Source organism: Staurois parvus, unplaced genomic scaffold (genome assembly GCF_062004578.1).
Source record: "Staurois parvus isolate SC_StPar_1 unplaced genomic scaffold, SC_StPar_1.0 ptg000540l, whole genome shotgun sequence".
NCBI lineage: Eukaryota > Metazoa > Chordata > Amphibia > Anura > Ranidae > Staurois > Staurois parvus.
In genome coordinates, this window is record NW_028318336.1 from 722,393 (window position 1) to 744,325 (window position 21,933).

The 21,933-nt window shown below is 45.8% G+C and overlaps 2 protein-coding genes across 2 annotated transcripts in view; one reads left to right on the forward strand and one right to left on the reverse strand.

Annotated features, from left to right (window-relative positions):
• LOC149451417 (uncharacterized) overlaps positions 1 to 21,933 on the reverse strand; it is a 502,187-nt gene that overhangs the window by 147,614 nt on the left and 332,640 nt on the right. The window lies entirely within an intron of this gene.
• The window catches only part of CIMIP7 (ciliary microtubule inner protein 7), a 64,282-nt gene that overhangs the window by 11,734 nt on the left and 30,615 nt on the right, over positions 1 to 21,933 (forward strand). Inside the window, exon 3 of the mRNA XM_089690707.1 lies at positions 21,383 to 21,460. Coding sequence (XP_089546833.1) covers positions 21,383 to 21,460 — 78 coding nt within the window. The remainder of the gene's footprint in view (positions 1 to 21,382; positions 21,461 to 21,933) is intronic.

Below are 21,933 nucleotides of genomic sequence, written 5' to 3' on the forward strand. Positions count from 1 at the left end.
TCACCGGTCCTCCCCCCATGAGCCCTCTGAGGTCAGCAGACTTCCTCCCCTCCCCCCATGAGCTCTCTATGGAGAGCCTACTTCCTGTCCTAGCTCCTAGTGATATGTAAATTCTCTGTACAAGCATCCCCTAGATTAAACATCAGTCTGTATCTGAATGGGCCTGATACGATCTTTATTAAAACACATCCATCCAGATACAGTTCAGGTCGGTAGTGGTTGTAGAGATATCCGTGAGCCTACACGCGGAGTTCGCACTGCTTGGCGCCTAGACATACGAAGTCCATGTGGTACTATGCTGCTGATATGTGGATACAGGCCTGCGGCCTACCGCCGGCGGCATTCGCATCGAATGCCGTGGCGGTATACACGCCGGTCTATAAGCGCAGATCTGCCATCTCATCCATTACCGAGCTGAGTACTGTAATACATACATTGTATATGCGCATGGCCCAATTGCAGCCTTCAGAGCTTTAATTAAGCCACACGAGAGACATATGAATAACACTCATATATGACACATTTAAAGTTCAACCAAAAATACTAAATTTCCATGACACAATAAAGGAGACCAAACACTGTTGGAGTAAAAATGGCCTTCACGGCCTTTTATTAACAATTCAACTTAAATCACAAAAAAACATTCCTTAATTACTTCCCGTTCGGCCCATGTATATAAATGGCCGGACTGCGGCAGTGCAGGGCGGATTGCCGTTCATAAACGGCACCCGCCATTTTAGCCTGTGCGCGCTCCCTGGGAGTGCGTGGCACCGCATCGATCGCGCTGTACAGGACCTCTGTGTGAGAGCTTCCCCCATCCTCTGGAATTCTCTACCCCAATTTATCAGACTATCGCCTACTCTGCTCACTTTTAGGTGATCTCTGAAAACCCATCTCTTCAGGGAAGCCTATCCTGCCCTCAGATAATAATGGAATCTTCTACTCTTCCTACCAGTCCATCCCCCACAGTTACTACCTTTTGTACCACTAGCCCCTCCCTCCTAGATTGTAAGCTCCCAGGATCAGGGCCCTCCTAACCCTCTTGTATTGAACTGTATTGTTGCTATATTGCTTCCCGTTATATTGTAAAGCTGAGCAAATTGTTGGCGCCATAAATCCTGTATAATAATAATAATAATAATAATAATGTGATCCCTGATTGGCCAATCAGTGATCACATGAATAGTAGTAAGCAAGATGTCACTTCTGACATCATTGCTTACTACGTGGGAAATCTGTGAATGATCACAGAGGTCACATGGTACAAGGCTATTCACAACAGCCTTGTACCATGTGACAAGCTGTGACCAATCACAGCTCGCACAGTATTTCTCAATGGCTGTGAGAATGCAGCCAGAGAGAAAGAAATGATCGCTTTTACAGCCTTTATGGGCGTAAAAGCAATCAGTGTAAAAAAAAAAAATCTTCATCACCCCCCACAAGTAGTAGTGTCACTTAGGTATAAAGTGCTTCCTGTTCATTCATTCTGTAGTAGCTGAGGCTGCAGAGAATGGACTGGAGATCCTCAATCACTTTCTCGGTCTCAAAAGTGAGAAATCAGGGATCTGTTTAACTAGTAGCCGACCGCACATAGCCGAATGACGGCTGCACTGCGGCCGGCCGGTTCTGGGTGGACGTCATATGACGTCCCCCCAGAACGCGCTCTCCTGCGCGCCCCAGGGGGCGCGCACCCGGCGATCTCTGTGATCGCTGTGTCCTACGGACACAGCTGATCACGTGATGTGGTAAAAGGCCAATCATACCGGCCTTTTACCACGTGATCAGCGGTGTCCAATGACACGCTGATCACAGGGAAATGCAAGTGCCGGTTCTCGGCTGCACTTTCCTCACGCTGTCAGATCGTGAGGAAAGTACTGCCGAGAACCGGCAGTTGTCAGAGCGAGGATCGGCACCGATCATCAGGGCACTGATGATCAGTGCCCTGATGATCGGTGCCCAGCAGTGCCACCCACAAGTTCCGCCCACCTGTGCCCGGCAGTGCGCCCACTAGCTCCGCCCACCTGTTCCCAGCAGATCACCCACCTGTGCCACTCTGCAGTGTCACACACCTATGCCCAGAAGTGCCACCTACCTGTGCCCAGCAGTGCCACCCACCTGTCCCCACCAGTGCCACCCACCTGTGCCCACCAGTGCCACCCACCTGTGCCCACCCACCAGTGCTGCCCACCAGTGCCACCCACCACTGCAGCCCAGCAGTGCTGCCAGTCAGTGCCACCAGTCAGTGCCCAGCGGTTGTGCCAGTCAGTGCCCAGCAGTGATGCCAGTCAGTGCCGTCTATCAGTACCCATCATCAGTGTCACCTATCAGTGCCGCCTATCAGTGCTGCATATTAGTGCCGCCTATCCGTGACACCTCATTAGTGCTGTCTATCAGTGCCGCCTATCTGTGACACCTCATTAGTGCTGTCTATCAGTGCCGCCTATCCGTGCCACCTCATTAGTGCTGCCTATCAGTGCCCTTTAGTGCTGCCTATCAGTGCCCATCAGTGCCGCCTATCAGTGCCCATCAGTGCTGCCTCATCAACGCACATCAGTGAAGGAGAAAAATTACCTGTTTGAAAAATTTTATAATAGAAACAAAGAAACTTTTTTTTTTTTTCAAATTTTTTGCACTTTTTTAATTTATAGCGCAAAAAGTAAAGCGCCCAGTGGCGATTAAATACCACCAAAAGAAAGCTCTATTTGTGAGAAAAAAATGATCAAAATTTCATATGGGTACAATGTTGCATGACCGCGCAATTGTCAATCAAAGTGCGGCAGCGCTGAAAGCTGAAAATTGGCCTGGTAAATAAGGGGGTATAAGTGCCTGGTAGGCAAGTGGTTAATCCCCTGATATTTCATCTATTGATAATGTAAAAAAATTATGTAAAAAATCCTGCACTCCTGGATGACCCATCCCAAAGCCACACCTATTGACAGGATGCTGTTCACTTTCCAGCAGTTATTGGCTATCTGTGTCAACTATTCCCTTCCTCCGCACCTTCTGCTGTGTTAACCCTCTGTAGTGTCCTTGCTTCTTTATTGTTCTCTGACGATCATCATACACAAGTTGCCGGATGGTTTTGATACCTTCGGGAGTTGAGCTCGTTGAAGGTCTTTCTGATCTCTTGTCATCTTCCAGTGATGTTCTTCCACTCTTTGAAGCGGGTGTGCCACACAAAACACCTCGAAGGACTCATTGCAGCATTGCCGTAAACTTGCCGAATCATGTCAAACATCTCTGTGGCATATTTGTCCAGTTTCATGCTGAATTTCATGTTTTCTCTTTCTTCTAATTTACGGTCCATGATGAATAGCAGACGTGCTAACGCACATGGTCAGATTAGCACCAGTTGCACAGCTCCCGATGTACACAGCACAATGTCTTATGGCACATTGACTTATGGAGGTCGGTGTGCCCTGTGACTGGGCAGCCATCTGTTGGCATGTTACAAAACTAGTCTCAAAAGTTTTTGATATCACTTCGTTGGACCTGTAAGCAAGTGATCTTGTGCACAGCCATCCAAAGCAGTATGCCCGAGCTGAGAGGGATAACTGTTAGTAAACAACCTCCCCGTTGGAGATCCTCGGCAATCACCGGGCGCCGGGGAGTAATCACCGTCTGGGTCCCTACCCTGAAATGCAAAATAACGTTTTTATATATATATATATATATATATATATATATATATATATGGGATTTTGCACTCTCGTGCCGCCCTGTAGCAGTATTTCTGCTATAGGGCGATGGGGAAGTGGTTAAACATAGATAATGTTGATTGATAGAGTTTGGTTCAGCTTGTTGTGCTTAGAAAAAAAAAAACGAAGCATGCTCATAGGGAACATAACACGCAGGGTTTGGGAAACTCTTTACAAAATATTGGGGTTGATTTACTAAAGGCAAATAGACAGTTGCTACACAGCTTGCCAAGAATACCCAATCACGTGCAAGGACAGCCAATCACGGCGGTGCATGACCCTAAACCCCATCCCGCCTACTGGTGTCGCAAACTCCTTAAAAGGCCGGGAGGCGCCGGCGCCAATGGGGTAAAAGTCAAAGGGGCTAATTTACTAAAGGCAAAAAAGATTGTGCAAGTTGCAAGTGCAGTTGCTCTAGAGTTCAGTAAATGAGATAAAGCTTCACTTTACAATGAATACCCAATCACATGCAAGGAAAGTAAAACAACAGCATTTTTGCTTGCGCATGATTGGATGATGGAAGTCAGCAGAGCTTCTGCTCATTTACTAAGGCGCCATGTACACGGGACACTTCTGAACGATCAAAAATGACTGATGGAAAACGTAGGTTAAAAAAAGTCTGTTTAGCCACATTTGCATAATGCATTTATGCGCGTTTATGTGCGTTTGCGTTTAGAAGGGTTTTTTAAAGATAAGCACAGGAGAACCTCCCAAATGCCCAGAATGCACTGAAAAGTGGTAAATTATTAACTATTTCAGACTGTTTCAGAGCAATACAGAGATTAGAAGCAGAGACAGCAGTATGTGTTGAGATTAGTTTAGGTGTGAGTTGCTCATTAACATTTCTTTTGTTTCCAAGGGTGGGAAAGGTGTCTGGTGGAGGGAGTCATTAAGGCCACCTGGCAGGGGGTCTTCATGAGGAATTTGAGGTGTGAATGGTCATTAACATATCTTTTGTTTCCAAGGGTGGGAGAGGTCTGAGATCTGAATGGTCATTAACATATCTTTTGTTTCCAAGGGTGGGAGAGGTCTGAGGTGTGAATGGTCATTACAATGTGTGACAAGCTTGGTAGGAACATCCTGTGTTCAGTGTTTTGTCCATCTGAGCACCATAAAAACACTTTGCATGCATTTTTCATGATGAAAAAAGGCTCTGGACAGCATCGGGAACTGGAAGAGTTAAAAAAAAATTTCAGATGCAAACGTTTATAAACGCGATTTGCCGCGTTTTCAAGTGTTTAGCATTTGAAACACTTTTAAAATCGACTGCTGAACGCAAGTTTTCTGCGTTCAAAAAAACGACTGTAAACTCAACTGCCTGTAAATGACGATGTGTACACGGACACATAGGAAACATTAGGGAGAGTTCAGGGGCTGCTGAAAATAACGCTGAACATCTCCTAAATGTGAGTTCATCAGCTGCAGTGTACATGAGCCCTAAGCTCTGGAGCAACTGCACTTGTAGAGTACACAGTCTAATTGCCTTTAGTAAATCAACCCCATTGTCTTTTGGACTATTGCTCCAAATGAGACACGTTCCAGATGTAGGGCATGTTAACGTGGAAGTAAAGCAGCACACAAGCACTTAGCTGACTTCTTTCCCTGACAACGTGAGCCCCAGATTATTCCATTTTAGGAGATGCAGATATGACCACACTTTCCTTCTCTCCGTACTTCAGAGACTAAGCAGAAGATTTTACAGATAATTGTGCAATCGCATTCAGCTGCTCTCAGCTCCAGATTGCTCAGTTTTTTGTTTTTTTTTCTTGCATTGACATTTCCTAATGTTCAGCTACATTTTTACGCACTCACCAGCCTTTTACATAGCTCAGAACTTTCGCAATTACCAGCAGCCTAAATCGAACTAAGTGGTACTCTTCAGATATTCAGCCGCTCAGCGTGCTACAAGAGGCATCGCTAAGAGCAAAACACAGAAATCCAATTCTGAAATATCATTAATATAAGAAGGCCTCCGCTCCCAGGCTCGGGGCAATGCTTGTAAATATTTGTGCGCTCCGCGGATGTCATTACGTTTATTCGTTCGCATTTGCGGATCTTTTGTGGATGCATTTAACCCCCCGGTTCACACCTATGCGGCCGTGCGGGCCGCGTTTTGCATGGGCAAGCGAGCCCATTCATTTGAATAATATTCTGGAATTATAGGATAAAATCCTGACCTGAACCTGTCCTGAACCTGAAGTAAACCTGACCTGAACCACTGCTGTGTCAATTAGCTGTGAAACCTGAACTTCAATCCACACATGTGTGAATCAGCTCTAACCCTAGGTTTACATATATGCGGCCGAGTGGGCCACGTTTTGCATGGGCATGAGAGCCCATTCATTTGAATGAACTTTCGTGCCCCGTGACACGCAGGGAAGAAGTCCCTGCTCTTCTTTAAAAAGCGGAAAAAGGTAAGGAAGGACATTGAAGCCCACCAAGTGTAAATCTTCAAAAAATAATAACAATTCCAGGAAACAGACATAACCGAGTTTCTTGTCTTCCCCCCAGCCCGGACCCCACTCCCCATTGACTTCTCCATCGCATCCAACAACGCCAATATCAAACCCGCCCCGCAGGCCAGAGTACTTGGTGTCATTCTGGACTCCAACCTATCCTTCCAGCCCCAAGTCCAATCTTTAACAAACTCATGCAGACTCCACCTCCGCAACATCGCCAAAATCCGCACGTTCCTAACCCCAGAAACCACTAAACAGCTCATCTACTCCCTCATCATATCACGACTCGACTACTGCAACTCCCTCCTCACTGGCCTGCCTCGCCACAGGCTATCCCCGCTTCAGTCCATCCTGAATACGGCTGCCAGACTCATTCACCTTTTCAACCGCTCTGTCTCCGCCACCCCCCTCTGCCAATCCCTCCACTGGCTTCCACTTGCGCAACGGATCAAATTCAAAATCCTAACACTGACGTACAAAGCTGTCCACCATACTGCCCCGAACTACATCACTGACCTAATATCCAAGTACCGCCCAACACGCACACTCCGCTCCTCACAAGACCTCCTTCTCTCTAGTTCCCTGGTCTCCTCCTCCCATGCCCACCTCCAGGACTTCTCCAGGGTGTCACCCATCCTCTGGAACTCCCTGCCCCAACCCATCAGATTATCACCTACTCTCCTCTCCTTTAGGCACACCCTGAAAACCCATCTCTTCAGGGAAGCCTACCCCACCCCCTGCTAACTTGACCGACCTCCTCCACTCTTCCTACCACCCCATCCCCCACAGCTATCTCCTCCTGTACCACCATCCCCTCCCTCCTAGATTGTAAGCTCCAAAGAGCAGGGCCCTCGATCCCCTCATGTTTTGCATTGTATTGGTATTGTTCTGTCACATGTTCTGTCCCCCTTTGTAATGTACAGCGCTGAGCGAACTATTGGCGCTTTATAAATACTGTATTATAATAATAATAACTTGATGAATTGGACATGCAGGCAAATTGACCTGTAGATGGCCATTGAGTGCACAGCAGAAGCAGGTGACACAATGGGCAGGATGGCGCGATCATGTATGAAGCACCAATTAGTCTACAGAGGTGGCTCAGGCACCTTTTCAGTCTCTAAGGCTAGGTTCACATCTGTGCGGGTGGTGCCGCTGCGGATCCACATGTGAATCCGCCCGCACAGAGGAATGCAGACCTGCGGGCGGGTGCCATTAGTTCTGATGACACACCGCCCACACTGGAAAACGCAGCCGTACTGGGAACCAAGGTTCCTGTGCGGGCTGCGTTTTCAAAAGAAGTGCGGGGACTTCTTCCCTGCGTGTCACAGGGCACAGGAATCCATTCAAATGAATGGGCTCTCTCGCCCGCATAAAACGTGGCCCGCGTGGCTGCATATATGTGAACCGGGGGTTAGAGCTGATTCACACATGTGTGGATTGAAGTTCAGGTTTCACAGCTAATTGACACAGCAGTGGTTCGGGTCAGGTTTACTTCAGGTTCAGGTCAGGATTTTATCCTATAATTCCAGAATATTAGTGCGGCGCTCTGTAAATACTAAAGTGATAATCAACAAAAAAGTCCATAAATTAAAGTCCTTCTGTGATTTTCTGACAATTTTGATTTAATTCACATGGTGATTACAGAAGGACTTTAATTTATGGACTTCTTTGTTGATTATCACTTTATTATTTACAGAGCGCCACTCTAATATTTTGGGATTATAGAATATGATTTGTTAATAATTTTTTATAATGGAATGTGGCAGCTGATTATTTAATTCATTTAATTTATTTTGGGGTATATTTTATATTTTTTCATTTAGCACAGTTTGTGTTTTGAAGGTCAATTGTTTTTGACCCAGAGAAATACGGTGATTTACAGGCTTTTATCCTGTTCACACAAATGCAGTTTAGAATCAGTTCCCATAGAAATCAATAGCCTCTAATCCACACCTGAAATGGACCGCACTGCTCGGAAATTGGACAGGACTCTTGTTCAATCCACACTGAATCCGCACCGCCAGTGCACCGGACATACGTGAACAGGCATCATAGGAAGCAATGGTATTTCACATGTCATGCGGATTGGATGCAGTTCAAACCACATCCAATCCGCATATTTGTGAACTGACACTTATACTTTTTACTGATGGTCAATATTTCCATCCAAGAACATGTATAGAATGCACATGGCATTCCCTTTCCCACGCCTTGCCAGATATGATATGGTTTTACAGGGTTCACTGGTCCCAATTGTAAACATCCGCATCCCTGCTTACCAGATTGATCCGTTAATACCAACCTTTTAAATGTCAAAACAAGAAAGTTGATTGTTTTATCATAAAATGATCTGTCTCAAACATCGCTTTATGCAAAAGACATACCTCCTAGGACTCAGTATGTATGGACAATAAGGCAACTTCCTGACTCAACAAGATCCACAGGCAGTGTCAACTCACCAAGAAGACTCAAAAGTGAAATCCAATGTTATTTATAGCAGGCTGGTAGATTACAAAGGATGTGTTTGCTTGCATTTCATGGAGGTGCGAAGATATTTCTCTCTGAAGCCTCCCTGCTCTACGTGAACAGGAACAACACTGAGCCATTAGCATGGGGAGGGTTGCTGGAATGTGGTAGCTAGCAACTGTATTAACTAAACAGCCAGAGCGGGGTACATTGGAACACACCAAACACAAGTAAATTAAAAAAAAAAAATCGGGAAGTTGTGGCAGCACATAAAATACCTTGCAACGCCCAGGAGCCCAGCGCATCTATACAGCACACCTACTACTATATATACATTCTGCACATATATATGTCTTAAGACATGCTCTGCGCTGTACTATTGGAACTTTCCATCTCCTGGGCTGCGTAATTAGGATTAGTTGTGATAGGATTAATGTTCATTAGTGCTCTGTAATTATTACAACAAAATGATTACATGTTATAGAAGAGTGCGCTTGTTCCCTGCCGCAGAATTTCAGGAATTAGTTGCTAAATTGTAGCTGTTGCAGTCGCTTGGCTTTTAATTACTTCTCAGATTTATGATTTGATTATGAAGCTCCTGACAGGCATCCGGTGATGGGAAGCACGCATGATGGAACATTAAAGCATGTATACAACTTAAAAAAAAAAAAAAAAAGCATTAACAGCAGTTGCTAGAAGTGAAGCAATACATGTTTTATACTAGTTATATTTTATAGCAGTTCTTTAACATATGTATGACTGCAGGAGGAGAATGCACATTGGTGTAAAAAAAAAGAAACAGTAGGTGGAGTTTGGTTAATTCTGGTTTCCTATATCTCTTAGGGACTCTAGTGGTGAGATGTCTATGCTATAGGTCACATGTTTCAAACACAAGGCTCCCAGGCTAATTCCGGCATGCTATGCCATTTCATGTGGCTCTCACACTTCTGCAGCTGCGGCACCCCCCTCGTCTCCGCCCCCACCTTGTCTCAGCAGACAGCAGCAGAGAGGAGGACAGAACTCCTGCTACAGATCCTGCTCTTCTCTGTGCAGCCACAGAGAGGCTTGTCTCAGCTCCTCCCCATGTCAGCAGTCGGCAGCAGAGAGGAGGGCAGAAATCCTCCTACAGATCCTGCTCTTCTCTGTGCAGCCACAGAGAGGCTTGTCTCAGCTTCTCCCCATCTCAGCAGTCGGCAGCAGAGAGGAGGGCAGAACTCCTCCTACAGATCCTGCTCTTCTCTGTGCAGCCACAGAGAGGCTTGTCTCAGCTCCTCCCCATCTCAGCAGTCGGCTGCAGAGAGGAGGGCAGAACTCCTCCTACAGATCCTGCGCTTCTCTGTGCAGCCACAGAGAGGCTTGTTTCAGCTCCTCCCCATCTCAGCAGTCGGCAGCAGAGAGGAGGGCAGAACTCCTCCTACAGATCCTGCGCTTCTCTGTGCAGCCACAGAGAGGCTTGCCTCAGCTTCTCCCCATCTCAGCAGTCGGCAGCAGAGAGGAGGGCAGAACTCCTCCTACAGATCCTGCGCTTCTCTGTGCAGCCACAGAGAGGCTTGTCTCAGCTCCTCCCCATCTCAGCAGTCGGCAGCAGAGAGGAGGGCAGAACTCCTCCTACAGATCCTGCTCTTCTCTGTGCAGCCACAGAGAGGCTTGTCTCAGCTCCTCCCCATCTCAGCAGTCGGCAGCAGAGAGGAGGGCAGAACTCCTCCTACAGATCCTGCGCTTCTCTGTGCAGCCACAGAGAGGCTTGTCTGAGCTCCTCCCCATCTCAGCAGTCGGCAGGAGGGCAGAACTTCTCCTACAGATCTGCGCTTCTATGTGCAGCCGCAGAGAGGCTTGTCTCAGCTCCTCCCCATCTCAGCAGTCGGCAGGAGGGCAGAACTCCTCCTACAGATCCTGCGCTTCTATGTGCAGCCGCAGAGAGGCTTGTCTCAGCTCCTCCCCATCTCAGCAGTTGGCAGCAGAGAGGAGGGCAGAACTCCTACAGATCCTGCGCTTCTCTGTGCAGCCGCAGAGAGGCTTGTCTCAGCTCTTCCTCCTCATCTCAGCAGTCGGCAGCAGAGAGGAGGGCAGAACTCCTCCTACAGATCCTGCGCTTCTCTGTGCAGCCACAGAGAGGCTTGTCTCAGCTCCTCCCCATCTCAGCAGTCGGAAGCAGAGAGGAGAGCAGAACTCCCCCTACAGATCCTGCGCTTCTCTATGCAGCCACAGAGAGTCTTGTCTCAGCTCTTCCTCCTCATCTCAGCAGTCGGCAGCAAAGAGGAGGGCAGAACTCCTCCTACAGATCCTGTGCTTCTCTGTGCAGCCTCAGCACCCCATCATCTCTGCTTCCCCTGGTCTCAGCATTCAGCAGACTCCAGGAATTACTCCAGCCCTCCTCTGGTACTCCTCCAGACCCTGCACTTTCTGCTTCCTAACTCCACCCCAAGCTTCTTGAGCAGCATCACAGGGTAAAGGGGGATGCACTGCGATGTAGGGAAGGTGTGGGACTCTTGACTTCTGATGGTGGGGGGCTCTTGACATCTGATGTAAGGGGGGGGGGATGCTCTGGAAATCTAGTCCTAGTCCTACAAATAAAACCGGCCCTTTGAGGGCAACCATAATGTTGATGCGGCCCACGATGAGATTGAGTTTGACACCCCTGCTGTAGATACTGGCTTTGCTCCCTCCCCCTTTGGAGTTTCGGTGTTTCCAGCTACCTTGGTGTTTTTCTCCTCCTGTTGCTGCATAGAAAGTTGTAAGACAAACAGCCTGTAATATAAGAGATTTAAAGCTGATCTCCAGGAACGGTTAAAACATCTCAAAATTCTGCCCCCAACACTCCGAAAGGAGCTATAAAAGGTTTTCTTTACGTACCACGCCTCTACTTTGGTTATTTTAGGTGTTTTAATCCCTGTGGTATCACCCCTTGTAATTGGCGACAACTTGGAGGTATGTTGGTGCCAGGAAGGAATGGGGAGGGTCTAACTATTATTATTATTATTATACAGTATTTATAAAGCGCCAATAGTTCGCTCAGCGTTGTACATTACATAGGGCAGTGGTCGGCAAGCCGCGGCTTGCGAGCCACATGCGGCTCTTTACAAGCTTAAATGCGGCTCTTCTGTGTGCCGGGCGCCCGCTCCCCTCCCTCCTCTCCCTCCTCTCGGACGGGCGTGTGCAGGGCGGCCGCCCCCTCACCTCCCCTCCCCTCCCCTCCCTCCTCTCGGACGGCCGCCCGCTCCCCTCCCTCCTCTCGGGCGGCCGCCCCAAAAGTCAGGACTCTGCAGCTGTCAGGATGTAGGCGGGGCAGCCAGGATGTAGGCGGGGCAGCGTGACGAACTCCTCTCCTCTTACAGTCCGCCCTGAAGACCAGAACGGCGCGGGAAGCACGGCGAGAGGAACGCGCGGAGCAAAGGTAAGTGAATTGACACAGGGGGGACTTACTATATGGGGGATGAATTACTATATGGGGGACTTACTATATGGGGGGACTTACTATATGGGGGGGGACTTACTATATGGGGGATGAATTACTATATGGGGGACTTACTATATGGGGGGGGGACTTACTATATGGGGGGGGACTTACTATATGGGGGACTTACTATATGGGGGACTTACTATATGGGGGATGAATTACTATATGGGGGATGAATTACTATATGGGAGATGAATTACTATGGGGGGGATGAATTACTATGGGGGATGAATTACTATGGGGGATGAATTACTATGGGGGATGATTTGCTATGGGGGATGAATTACTATATGGGGGATGAATTACTATGGGGGATGAATTAATATGGGGGATGAATTACTATATGGGGGATGAATTACTATATGGGGGATGAATTGCTATGGGGGATGAATTGCTATATGGGGGATGAATTACTATGGGGGATGAATTACTATATGGGGGATGAATTACTATATGGGGGATGAATTACTCTATGGGGGATGAATTACTATATGGGGGATGAATTACTATATGGGAGATGTATTTTCAGTTTTAAAAATGTGGCTCTCAAAATAAATTTCAATCGTGGTTTTGGCGAGATTTGGCTCAGTTGAAAAAAAAGGTTGCCCACCACTGACATAGGGGGACAGAACATGTGACAGAACAATACCAATACAATGCAAAACATGAGGGGATTGAGGGCCCTGCTCCTTGGAGCTTACAATCTAGGAGGGAGGGGATGGTGGCACAGGAGGAGATGGCTGTGGGGGATGGAGTGGTAGGAAGAGTGGAGGAGGTCGGCAATTAGCAGGGGGTGGGGTAGGCTTCCCTGAAGAGATGGGTATTCAGGGTGCGCCTAAAGGAGAGGAGAGTAGGTGATAATCTGATGGGTTGGGGCAGGGAGTTCCAGAGGATGGGTGACACCCTGGAGAAGTCCTGGAGGCGGGCATGGGAGGAGGAGACCAGGGAACTAGAGAGAAGGAGGTCTTGTGAGGAGCGGAGTGTGCGTGTTGGGTGGTACTTGGATATTAGGTCAGTGATGTAGTTCGGGGCAGTATGGTGGACAGCTTTGTACGTCAGTGTTAGGATTTTGAATTTGATCCGTTGCGCAATCGGAAGCCAGTGGAGGGATTGGCAGAGGGGGGTGGCGGAGATGGAGCGGTTGGAAAGGTGAATGAGTCTGGCAGCCGTATTCAGGATGGACTGAAGCGGGGATAGCCAGCGGCGAGGCAGGCCAGTGAGGAGGGAGTTGCAGTAGTCGAGTCGTGATATGATGAGGGAGTGGATGAGCTGTTTAGTGGTTTCTGGGGTCAGGAACGTGCGGATTTTGGCGATGTTGCGGAGGTGGAGTCTGCATGAGTTTGTTAGTGATTGGACTTGGGGCTGGAAGGATAGGTTGGAGTCCAGAATGACACCAAGTACTCTGGCCTGCGGGGTGGGTTTGTTGGTAGCGTTGTTGGATGTGACAGAGAAGTCAATGGGGGGTGGTGTCCGGGCTGGGGGGAAGACAAGAAACTCGACTAAAATAACTAGTCCAATAAAATTGACAGCCTCAGCTCTGTTTCTGTGTGCTGTGTGAAGGTGGTGGTGGTGGGGGGGGTGTCCTTTCCCTCCAATCAGCTCTCGGATCTCTCCTCACTGAAATCTTCAGTGTGTAATTTCAGCTACAAGCCCTCCTGAACTCTAAGACAAGCTGTATAAATTCAGTACTTTGAACGGATGTACAGAAGAGAAGACTGCAGATAAACAGGTACAACTTATGTAGGGGGATTTGTCTCATCTCTGTGCATCATCTGAGGCCAGTCACTTCACTGGGTATATGGAAGAGTTTACAACCATTTGAATGCATTCCATGCATTATGGTAAAAGACACTCCCCCCCCCCCCCAGACTCCAGACGATCCAGCACTGTGCCCGTTTGCAGCAGTGCTGCTCTCTCTTCTTGGATTCACAGGCTACACTGAGAGCAGCAGAAGCCATTGGCTCCTGCTGCTCTCAGTCAAATCCAGTGAGGACCGAGGGGGTGGGCGGGCCAGGCTGTGCTGTGCTGTGTGTGTCTATAGATGCACACAGCCTGACTCGTGAGCTCTCCTGCACAGGTGCCCCCTCAGCACTGCAGAGGAGGAGTGGGCAGCGGACCAAAGAAAAGGAAGTAAGTCACTTGTCTATGCACTATCCTTGCACAGTGCAGGTATATACGTGGTGGCCGGCTTCCTAAACAACCAGCTACCATGCGATAAATTACTGCATGAAAATATGCGATAATTACCGCATGCATTATTTTACCACATTTTTTCAGTCGTTATTTAACTCTTAGTGAATTGACCCCTATTTCCCAATCAGGGGCGTATCTACCATGAGGCAAGCATGGCGTTTGCCTAGGGCGGCAATTTTTAGGAGGGTGGCATCGCCCCCCCAGAAGAAGGGACCTTGCGAGCAGCGGCGGACAGAGCCATGCAGGGCCGCCATCAGAGGGGTGCCTCCTGTAAATGGCCCGAATAGCAGAAGGATCGATGTGGTGGGGGAGAGCAGTTGGAGAAGGATGCACTGTGTATCTCTCCATCCAGCAACTGAAAGCGGGTTTGAAGTTTCTCCCCCTCTCCCTCCCGTCGGCTTTCTGCTGCTGGAGGGAGAGACAGACCTGGATGGAGGGGGTGCCCTGGTGTTCCTGAATGGCCGCTCTCCGCTGCGCTTCTTCCCCCGCCCGCACAGCTGGGGCCAGGGGCAGCCTGGAGAAGAGAGAGGAGAAGTGGCAGGGAGGAAAGAGCTCGGAGGAGGTGAGCGGTGATGTGTTCTCTGGGCTCTCCCTCCTGTCATTCTTCCAGCACAGGATACACTGATAGATTGTATGGGACTACACACACACAGTATGATTATCACCCCCACATTTCGAGATAAGCAGCCCTTGGAGGAGGTGTGTGTAGTACCATATGAGAGACAGAACAGAGAGGGAAAAGAGAGAAAGAGGGGAGAGAGAGAGCGAAGAGAGGGAAAGGGAAGAGGGGGGGAGAGAGAGGGAAGAGAGTGAGAGGGGGAAAAGGGAAGAGAGAGAGGGGATGGAAGGCGGGAAGAGAGAGAGGGGGAAGAGAGATAGATGGGAGAGAGGGGGAAGTGAGAGAACGAATAGAGAGGGAAGAGAGAGAGAGAGAAAGAGGGGGAAGAGAGATAGATGGGAGAGAGGGGGAAGAGAGAGAGAGAGAAAGGGAAGAGAGAGAGGGGGAGAAAGAGAGAGACAGAGAGGGAAGAGAGAGCAAAAGAGAGTGAGAGAGGGAAGATATAGAGGGGGAGAGAAAGAGAGAGGAGGGAGGGAAAAGAGGGGAAGAGACCCACACACAGTATGATTATCACCCCCACATTTCGAGATAAGCAACCCTTGGAGGAGGTGTGTGTAGTCCCATATGAGAGACGGAAGAGAGAGGGAAGGGAGAAGAGAGAAAGAGGGAAGAAAGAGAGCAAAGAGAGGGAAAAGAGAGAAAGGGAAGAGGGGGGAGAGAGAAAAGAGAGGGAAGAGAGTGAGTGGGGGAAAAGAGGGAAGAAAGAGAGGGAAAAGAGAGAGAGAGGGGGGAGAAAGGGAAGAGAGAGAGGGGAAGAGAGAGGGGGAAGAGATAGAGAGAAAGGGAAGCGAGAGAGGGGGAGAAAGAGAGAGAGGGGGAAAAGAGAGGAAGAGAGAGCGAAAGAGGGAAAAGAGAGTGGGAGGGGGAGAGAAAGAGAGAGCGGAAGAGAGAGAGAGAGGGAAGAGAGAGTCAGAGGAATAGAGAGCAAAGAGAGGGAAAGGTAAGAGAGGAGGGAGGGAGATAGAGAGAGAAAAGAGAGGGAAGAGAGTGAGAGGGGGGAAAGAGGGAAGAGAGAGAGGGGAGAGAAGGGGGGAAGAGAGAGAGGGAAGAGTAAGAGTGGGAAAATACAGAGATGGGAGAGAGGGGGAAGAGAGAGAGGGGGAGAAAGAGAGAGGAAGAGAGAAAGGGAAAAGAGAGAGAGAGGGAAGAGAGAGAGAGAAAGAGACGGAAAAGAGAGAGGGAAGAGAGAGATAGAATCATATATACGTACACACACTTATTGAACTTTCTCGCTCTCCCATTGGAGGCCTAGGGCAGCACAGAATCTAAATACACCATTGTTCCCACTAATGAAAACTATAGATCTGCATCCTGGGATTCCAGTTGTAGACAAATATTTAGTTGGTGGTATTTACAAGTACAGCATTAAAAGCCATAAAGAAGCTCAAATATTTGCAATCTTCTGGTGCACCACATTTGTACTTCCATAGAAGATGTATTGGCACCAACCTCCGTCTTCCATTAATTAAGCAGCGGTGAGCACAGCACTGTAGCTAGAAACTCAGAATATGTTGGCTTTTTCCTTCATAATGAGAAGTACACCTCTGCTGCACTAATGGCTCAATCTGTCATCATTACTACCTCCTGCCGGAGCACTGTCTATCAGAGAGCCCAAAGAGAACTGTATGACCTGCTTCGAGTTTTCAGCTCAGCGTGGGGGCGCCAAGCCAAGTGACCCGCAGGGTCTCTCATTATCGCTGCTATAGAAGCCTAATATACTGCCCAGATTCACTCCCTGATTTTAGTATGCCATTTGTTTTGCAAAAGGAAAGGCATCTCGGTTGGAAGGAAGTTGCACATAAAAGGAAAAAAGAGCGAGAAGAAACAAGTACTTACAGTGGATGTAGCATTTGATATATTTTTCGTGTTAAAGTTGTATTAAACCCAAAATGTAATATGTTGCAGCTTACCGGTCATCAGATATGGTGGCTGTGTTAGTTTTATTTTTGTAGGCTTTTTCATTCCTCTGTTTTCACCTGGTGATCTGGCCAGTAACACACCTCCTGCATAGCTCCCAACTGTCCCTGATTTCAAGGGACTGTCCCTGATTTCGAGGGACTGTCCCTCATTCACAACAAAGTCCCTCTGTCCCTCTTTCCTCCACATTTGTCCCTCATTTTGGTTTGACCTCTATAGTTGTATATAAAATGCACTATTCATCTATTAAAAAGTGTTTTCCAGTGCTAAACCTTTCATCCAATGTCTAAATTGCTGCATTTGTAAATTCCGAAAGCCAATATAAAGGAATAATAGTGATAAAAAAGCACTTGTTGGTTTAACCAATCTTTTTTTTTTTTGTACAGTTGTCCTTTGGGGGGTTAACTGATCTTTCAACACCAGTCCGGTCTGCACACGCTCGAGAAGTGATGTCAGATGGAGGAGGTTCCTGCTATCGGGGCCGCATTTCCTGGTTACAGACAAGTCCCAGATCTTGCACAGCCTTACCTAGATCAGTTAACCCCGTATAGGTTGCAAGCCGACGATCCCCGCAGGATGGATCTGCGGATTGGGGAGCATAATGAATCGGACTCCGATCCATTATGCTCAATCCGCAGATCCGATCCATCTTGCGAGGATCGTCGGCTGGCTTTAAAACTTTCCTTTTCGTGGAGCTGGTAGAGAGGGTCTGGTGTCACCCCGTGCGATAATTGTCACCTGGTGCGGCGCACACCCCCCGCACCTGCCTAGGGACACCGCTGTAAGTAGACACTGCTACTCCAGCGATGTCCACTTCTTCCAGTTATCATATGCTATCTGAAAGCTGAAATCAGACTGGCAAAGGCAATACTTCCTCCAATAGCTTATGAGCAGCTAAGGACCAGGATGAGGGTGGTTAAAATGGATGAGTCGTTCAGTAGGGTAGAGGTCAGGGTCTGTGTAGGCCACTTGAGTTCCTTCACACCAAACTCATCAAACCATGTCCCTATAGATCTGTCCTTGTATACAGGGGCACAGTCATGCTGGAACAGGGAAAGGGTCTTCCCCAAAATGTTACCCCAAGGTTGGAAGCCTACCACTGTCTAAAATGTCTTTGCATTCTGTAAGCACCCTTCACTGCAAAGATCTGAGCCATTGGCGGACTAATCATTTGGGCACTCGGGCACTGCCCGAGGGCTCGGGGTCAGTATGGGGCCCCATGAGATGCCCCTGGTACCTTTCATGGGCTTTTTTGATTGTGGTTTGAGCAGGGGCGGACTGACAACTCATGGGGCCCCCGGGCAATAGGGGATCATGGGGCCCATGTGTCCTTGCCCAAACTCAAAAAAGCCTATGAAAAAGGTACCAGGGGCATCTTATGGGGCCCCATACTGACCCCGGGCCCTCGGGCAGTACCCGAGTTTCCAAATGGTCAGTCCGCCCCTGGGTTTGAGTGTGGGCGAGGACACAGGGGCCCCATGATCCCCTATTGCCCAGGGGGGCCTCATGAGTTGTCATTCCGCCCCTGATTTGAACCTAATCATTCGGAAGGGGATCCACATATTTTGGACATCTAGGGAGGATTTACTAAAACTGGATCACTCAGAATCCTGTGCAGCTGTGCATGGTAGTCAATCAGCTTCCAACTTCAGTTCAGTTGAGCTTTGCTATAAAACACTGGAAGTTGATTGATTTCTATGCAGAGCTGAACCAAAATTTGCACGCTCCAGTTTTAGTAAATAACCCCCATAGTGTAAGGGGATCCTAACAGGTGGAAGGCAGACATGTGCAGACCAGAAACATGTGTTTAGTTTAGATTCGGAATTTAAACAACTTCGTTTCACTACATTCGTTTAATTTGTTTAATTCGTTTTCTGAATTTGCTTCATTTTGTTTTCAAATTTATTCTATTTGAAATTAAAATTTTGGAAGATGGTTATATTCTTTCTATTTTATTGCTTTTGTCTATTATTTTCTATTCTAGTATATATCTTATTTTCTATTCTATTCTTTTCTATTCTAATCTATTAAAATTTATTCTATTTGAAATTTTAATTTCGAAAGATGATTATATTCTATTTTATTCTATTCTATTGTTTTTTTCTATTCTATTTAATTCTTTTCTAATTGAATTTATGCTATTTGAAATTTGAATTTTGGAAGACTGTTATATTCTTTCTATTTTAGTCTATTTTATTGTTTTTTTCTACTCTGTTATTTTCTAATCTAATCTATTCTCTTCGAATTTTAATTTATTCTATCCGAAATTTGAATTTCGAAAGACAGTTATATTCTTTCTAATTTATTCTATTGTTTTTTCTATTCTATTCTATGCTATTCTTATCTAGTCTATTCTAATCTATTCTATCGAAATTAAAATGTATTCTCTTAGATTGTAAACTTCAAGGAGCAGGGTCCTCCTAACCCTTTTGTATTGAACTGTATTGTTGCTGTATTGTCTTTCAATATATATATATATATATATATATATATATATATATATATATATATATATATATATATATACATATATATATACAAAAAAAAGATATATATATATATATATATATATATATATATACTGTATGTTGAAATGCATTTTTATTACAAAGTATATGAAAAATATCTTTAAAAATACATTCAATCTACATTTTTGAAATGCATTTACAAATATATGTAAAAATATATGTTACAAATTACTTTTTTATATTTTAAAAAAAATCTGAAGAATATATTTAATAACTGTATATTTTTAAAAATATTTTTCGTAAATTTAAATGTATTTATAAATGTATAAAAAACACATTTCAACATGCAGTGTGTATATATATCTTAGATTGTAAGCTCCCAGGATCAGGCCCTCCTATCCCTCTTGTATTGAACTGTATTGTTGCTGTATTGTCTCCCTTTATATTGTAAAGCGCTGAGCAAACTGTTGGCGCCATAAATCCTGTATAATAATAATAATAATATATAAATCCTGTATAATAATAATAATAACTAGAAAAGCTCAAATTTCTGGGGAAATTGTGTGAAGTGTTCTTGCCTCTACCAGTAGTCTACAACTGGAGTGGGCGGAGTAACTGGGCGGAGTAGCTTTTGTCACTCTGCTACCTGCTCACACACCTGGGTTCCTATGGCAACTCACTCTACAGCAAGGGCAGAGGAATGGTTAAAAACAAACTGCTCCAACTTGATCACTTCACTGGCGGTTGCCATCGTCAAACAGTTGTAGTTTTAAAACTATAAATCCTACAGTGAAGAGTTTTATATTGTGAGAATCACAAGACCCAGACCTACATTTTGGTGCATAGTATGTCTCTGAAATATTAAAAATGAAGGCACAGTCGCAGTTTAGAAATTGGCCTTCAAATTTCAGGTGTCTAGAGTGGAGTTTCAATGAATGTCAATGGGCGGCTTGAGTTGCAAACAAATGGTCATATTGTGAAAACTATCAGGACTATGGCTTAGCCGTGGACATTTTTAGTGGCAGCAGGGATAGCTGAACGTTTTGATATAGGATTTGTGTAGGTGGGCTTGAAAATGAGGGAGTGATGGCAGTTTAGAAATCATGTCCTGATTTTTCAGCTCACACTCTAGCTTTTGTCAGCTCCCACTCTAGTTGCGCCATTCATTCCTATGGGACCAATTTCACCACAAAAACGGCGATATTTCATGAACCATTCGGCGAAACGTTCCACAAAGTAATAGCACACCAATCGGGAACAATCCGCACGTTTCGGTATATTACTGTCTATGTAGTGTAAAAACTGTGGGAGGAGTTAGGGTGGTAATTTGGCTATAATAATAAGAATATATATGTGAGATAACAGGAAGTGGTCGCCATGTAAGAACACTTAATAATTTTATTCAAAATTTGATATTCGGAAGACAGTTATATTCTTTCTATTTTATCCTATTCTTTTTGTTTTTTCTATTCTATTATTTTCTGTTCTATTCTTTTATATTGTACTGTATCCTGTTCTATTCTAGTCTAGTCTATTCTTTTAGTCCAAATTTCAATTTAGAATGAAACAAATGTTTCTATTGGAAAGCATGTCTAGTGGAAGATGAGCATGGTAATAGTAAAATTGGTGAATTCCATCAAAGACCAGGTGCCGTTATATTCAAATTTGTTTACTCCTTATTAAAAATTCAGTCAATGAAAGCATACAAGGTGAACCACAGCTCATCCATAAATCTCTATACAGGGGACGTGTTCCCTGTACATTAAGAGGAAGTATTTTTAGCATCAAGGAAAATGAATGTCTCATGAAACTTGCTCAGATTTTAATTACTTCTGCATACATTATGCCTGCTGATAATAACAATACTACCCTCTAACCTTGCCAAATCTTTGTGGTGGGCGTGCGCAGCAACCTAATGTCATTGCTGTAATGAATGCTTTGAAGGTAACATTATTAAAGCATTATCCTGTAGAGGTAATATGTGGCTAAGTTTGATTCCATTTTAATAAGGCAAACCCGCAAAGCATTGTACCGTGACCATCCCGTTCCCTGCGATGCACCCATTATATTTAATGTACTTACCTGTGTTTTTCATTTTCCAGGAAAATCCAGCAAAGCATACATTCTCAAGACATGACAACCGTCATATTTTCCCCAGCTCTGTTTTTTCCTTTGAGAATGTAAGTATTAACCTCCCTGGCGGTATGATTATTTCAGATTTTTGGTGCTGAAAGCGGTACCATTATTTTGCATGGAAATATGTAGTTTTTTTTATTGTAGGCTGTAATATTTAGGAATAACTCACTGAAATCTGTCCGAACAAGAGTCTATTAAACATCCCGGGTATGATAAAATTTGAAACACAAAATCATAAATTATAATTTAATTAATAATCATAAAAAATAATAATACAATAATAATACATTTAATTCAATAATATAATCAAACCGAAAACACTGAAATGTGAAATAGAGCGCCAAGTTCGCACATCACTGAGCAAAGTCGCAAAATTGTTTTCAGTGTCTGATGAGGAATTTCCCCCACGAATCATTATCACTCAATTCTGCAAGTGGTTCTGATTTACTATCGCTGTTCTCTAGCCGGTCTAAACCCGCTTTTGACCTAAAGGGACGCTTTTTGGACGCCATGGACT